Below are 4,578 nucleotides of genomic sequence, written 5' to 3'. Positions count from 1 at the left end.
CTGCCTCCAATGGTAATGGATCTTCCCTTAGATATATGGCCCTAAGACTGTTTGCAGTGTTCCAGCTGTGGTGTCTGATGAGAGCCTTGTACAGTTTGAGCAAGACTTCCCTACTTTTATATTCCATTCCCTTTCAAAGTATCACAATGGAAAGTCCCATGAGAGAGATGAAGTCCATGAAGCCATTAAGCTTTCGAAACTCCCTTCTGGTTGACAATGTTTAACGTATGGAACAGTTGCATGTATGTTTTGACTGTTGGATTACCATCCAGAGGATATTTTCTGAGTATGATTCAAATTTATCGAGTCATAGAGATGTCCAGCAGGGAAACAGACCATTCGGTCCAACCCGTCCATGCCAACCCAGATATCCCAACCCAATCTGATCCCACCTGCCAGCACCCGGACCTTATCCCTCGAAACACTTTCTGTTTGTATATTCCTCTTTGGTTATTTGAATATGTGCAGCGGAGTTAAAGTTAGTGAGGCAAGGGAACGTGAGGTTGGTTGTTCTTGTCTGTGAAGCACTGAGTTGCCTGTCAGGCCACCTGATGCTTTCCAATGATGAGTAACGTCATTTCTCACACCGATGTTCACAGCAACCACTGGACAAGTCCCAAAACCAGAGGACTGTCGCTCAGCTCCGAGTGCGGATCTGGATGGGCCTGTCTACTGACGAAGAGGAGTTTGAAAAGTACATCGATGGGAAAATTTTAGTCGCTGCAGAAAGAGTGAGTCTTGCAGTCCTGGGTTGCTGTTGGTATTTTGCATTTATTTATCTTTGCAGTGCATTTCATAGAATCATAGAATCCCTACGGTGTGGAAACAGGCCATTCAGCCCGTCGGACCCTCCAAAGAGCAGCCCATTCATATCCACTCCCCCCCCACCCAATAACCCTGCATTTCCCATGGCCAACCCACCTAGCCTGCACATCTCTGGACAGCATGGTGGCTCAGTGGTAAGCACTGCTGTCTCATAGCACCCAGGTTCGATTCCAGCCTTGGGCGACTGTCTGTGTGAAGTTTGCACGTTCCCCTTGGGTGCTCCGGTTTCCTCCCACACTCCAAAGATGTGCAGGTCAGGTGAATTGGCTGTGCGAAATTGCCCATAGTGTTAGGTGCGTTATTCTGGGAATGGCTCCAAGTGGGTTACTCCTCGGAGGGTCGGTGTGGACTGTTGGGCTGAAGGGCCTCTTTCTACACTGTAGGGAATCTAATCAACTAATCTAATTGAACATGACCAGTCCACGTAATCTGTACATCTTTGGATTGGGGAGGAAACCCATGCCAGTTGAATGAAGTTCAGGATGAGCCTGTTCCTGTGACAATGAAGAGTAAGGATGGCAAGATTTGGGAACCTTGGATACTGAGAAATTTTGAACTTAGTCCAAAAAAGGAAAAGGAGGGTTACATAAGGTTGAGGAAACTGAAGATGGACAGAGCCCTTGAAGAATATTTTTAAAAACCCAGCAAAGAACTTAAACGAGGAGTTAGGGAGGCTAAAAGGGACCATGAAATGTTCTTGGCAAGCAGGATTAACAAAAATCCAAAGGCAGTTTATATGTATATAAGGAGCAAGAGAGTAGCTCGGGAAAGGGTAGGTGCAGGCAAGGAGGAAATTCTGTGTGTAGAGTAGGAGGACGTTGGTGAGGTCCTTAACAAATACTTTGCAGCAGTATTCCAGATGATGAGTCTCAAGAGATATATGTTGATATTCTAGGACATGTTGATGTAGAAAAGGAAGAGGTGTTGGGAGTTGTGAAAAGCAATAAGGCAAACATGTCCCCAGGACTCGAGTGGCTCTGTCTCAGAATACTGAGGGAGATGAAGGAAGAAATGGCTGGGGGCATTGTCTGAAAGGTTTGCATCCGCTTTCGTTACAGGAGAGGTCCCAGAGGATTGGACAACAGCCAACGTTGCTGTTTTGTTTCAGTGTGGCAATGGTGATAATCCGGGAAGTTACAGGCCGATGGTAGGGAAATTATTGGAGAAGAATTTTAGGGACAGGATTTACTGACATTTGGAAAAACGTGGAATTACTAATGATCGGAAGCATGGCTTCATGCAGGGGAGGTCATGTCTCACAAACTTGATTGAAGTTTTTGAGGAAGTGACAAAGATGATTGATGAGGGCAGGGCAGTGGGTATTGTCTCCCTGGATGTTAACAAGGCCTTCGATAGGGTCCATTATGGCAGGCTGATCCACAAAAAGTGAAGTCATATGAGATCTGCAGTGAGCTGGTGAGATGGATACACAGCTGGCATATATAGAAGACAGAGAGTAGCAGTTCAAGTGTGTTTTTCTGACTGGATATCTGTGACCAGTGGTGTTCCACTGGGCTCAGTGCTGGGACCCCTGCTGTTAGTGATATGTATCATTGACTTTGGAGGTTGAAGTTTGCGTCACATGTAGACAGGCTTTTGGCACGCCTGCCTTCATTGCTCAGTCCTTTGAGTGTAGCAGTTGGGACGTCATGTTGAGGTTGTACAGGACATTGGTGAGGCCTCTTTTGGAGCACTGTATCCAGTTCTAGTCGCCCAGTTATAGGAAGGATATTATTAAGCTGGAGAGGGTTCAGAAGAGATTTACCAGGGCGTTGCCTGGTATGGAAGCTTTGAGTTCTGAAAAGAGGCTGGATAGGCTGGGACATTTCTCATTAGAGTGTAGAAGGTTGAGAGGCAACTTTATGGAAGTTTGTAAAATGAAAGGTATAGATAGAGTTCATTGTTGTTGTCTTTTCCTGAGAATGGGGGATTTCAAGACAAAGGGTCACATTTTTAAGGTGAAAGGAGACAGATTTTAAAAAGACAGTGGGGCAAATCTGAGTTCATGTGTGGTATGAACTTCCTGATGAAGTGGTAGATGTATAATGTTTCAAAGACATTTGGATAAGTCCATGAACAGGAAAGGTTTGGAGGAATATGGGCCAGGAGCAGGCAGGTGGGACTAGTTTAGTTTGGGATTATGGTCAGCACAGACTGGTTGGGCCGAAGGGTCTGCTTCCTTGCTGTGTGATTCTATGAGAATGCAGGTGGTCTGATCAGTAGGTTTGCAGATGAGGGAGCTGCGGATAGTGAGGGTGTAGCAGGACATGGGAGAAAGTGAGGACTGCAGATGCTGGAGATCAGAGTCGAAAAGTATGGCACTGGAAAAGTACAGCAGGGTCAGGCAGTATCGAAGGAACAGGAGAATAGTGAAGTCGACATTGATACCGTGTGATTGGAGGGTCCCAGCGCGGAAGGTGAGACGTTCTTCCTCCTGGCGTTGGGTGGCTAGGATTTGGCGATGGAGGAGGCCCAGGACTCGCATGCCCTTGGCAGAGTGGGAGGAGGGGAGTTGAAGTGGTCGGCCACAGGGTGGTGTGGTTGTTGTTGTAGTGGGGTTGTGGTTATAGCAGGATATCGATAGGCTGGAGACTTGAGCAGAAGATTTGGAAGGCAGAATTTAATCCGAACAAATGCGAGGTGATGTATTTTGGAAGGTCTTGTGCAGGAGAGCAGCACATTGTAAATGGCAGAACCCTTAGAAGCATTAAAATACAGAGGGATAGACGTGTACAGATGCACAGCTCCCTGAAAGTGGCACCTGGACTATTGCGGACAGTTCTGGTTACCACACGGCCAGATAGATATGGAGGCTTTGGAGATGGTACAGAAAAATTTCACCAAGGTGTTGCCCGATCTGGAGGTTTAAAGGAGATGGGAGAGGCAGGTTTTGTTTTTAACAGAGGATGGTAAGTGCCTGCATTACACTGCCAAAGGAGGTTATAGAGTCATAGAGATGTACAGCACGGAAACAGACCCTTCGGTCCAACCCGTCCATGCTGTCCCAGATATCCCAACCCAATCTAGTCCCACCGACCAGCACCCGTCCCATATCCCTCCAAACCCTTTCTATTCATATACCCATCCAGATGCCTCTTAAATGTTGGAGGTGCATGCAATGGAAACATCTAAGAGGCAGATACGTGAATAGACAGGGGATAGAGGGATACGGGCCGCGTAGATGCAGAAGGTTTTTAATTTCGAAAGACTTGGTGAGCCTGTGCTGTACTGATCTTTGTTCAAGGCCACCTGATTGTCAGGGGGAACTCGCACTGAGCTGTGAGGGAGTCTGGAGAGATTCGGTGCTCATTCCTGGCAGTTTCCCGTGCCCAGTCCATCTCTCGTCCTCTGCAGTGCCCCATTAGCAATTCAGGGCTGTTTTCTGGAGGCTCCTGGGAGTGTCTGGAAGCTCGCAAGAACGAGTGGAGTCTCGCAGGAGCAAGGCTGGGGGTGGTGTCAGTCGCAGGCTACATTATGGCAATGTTTCCGTAGGTGAAACCTCCTCACTTCCGGCGAATATCACGTTCCCTTGTCCTGGTCACAGTGAAGCCGAGCCCCTCCTGGTCTCGTGCCTCTCCGTTCCACGCTGGGCAGGGCTGTCTGTACGATGTGTCATGACTTAGAGTCATAGAGGTGTGCAGCACGGAAACAGACCCTTCGGTCCAACCCGTCCATGCTGACCAGATATCCCAACCCAATCTAGTCCCACCTGCCAGCACCCAGCCCATATCCCTCCAAACCCTTCCTATTCAT

General features: G+C 47.8%; 1 protein-coding gene across 1 annotated transcript in view; it reads left to right on the top strand.

Annotated features, from left to right (window-relative positions):
- Positions 1-4,578, top strand: part of LOC122542980 (myoferlin-like) — a gene marked incomplete at its 5' end in the record, with an annotated part of 121,844 nt that overhangs the window by 51,067 nt on the left and 66,199 nt on the right. The window contains one exon of the mRNA XM_043681124.1: positions 600-731. Within this exon, the coding sequence (XP_043537059.1) occupies positions 600-731 (132 nt within the window). The remainder of the gene's footprint in view (positions 1-599; positions 732-4,578) is intronic.

This window comes from Chiloscyllium plagiosum, chromosome 42 (assembly GCF_004010195.1).
Source record: "Chiloscyllium plagiosum isolate BGI_BamShark_2017 chromosome 42, ASM401019v2, whole genome shotgun sequence".
In the NCBI taxonomy this organism is placed as follows: Eukaryota; Metazoa; Chordata; class Chondrichthyes; order Orectolobiformes; family Hemiscylliidae; genus Chiloscyllium; species Chiloscyllium plagiosum.
The sequence above is the reverse complement of the archived record's forward strand: the minus strand, read 5'-3'. Positions and strand labels throughout refer to the sequence as shown.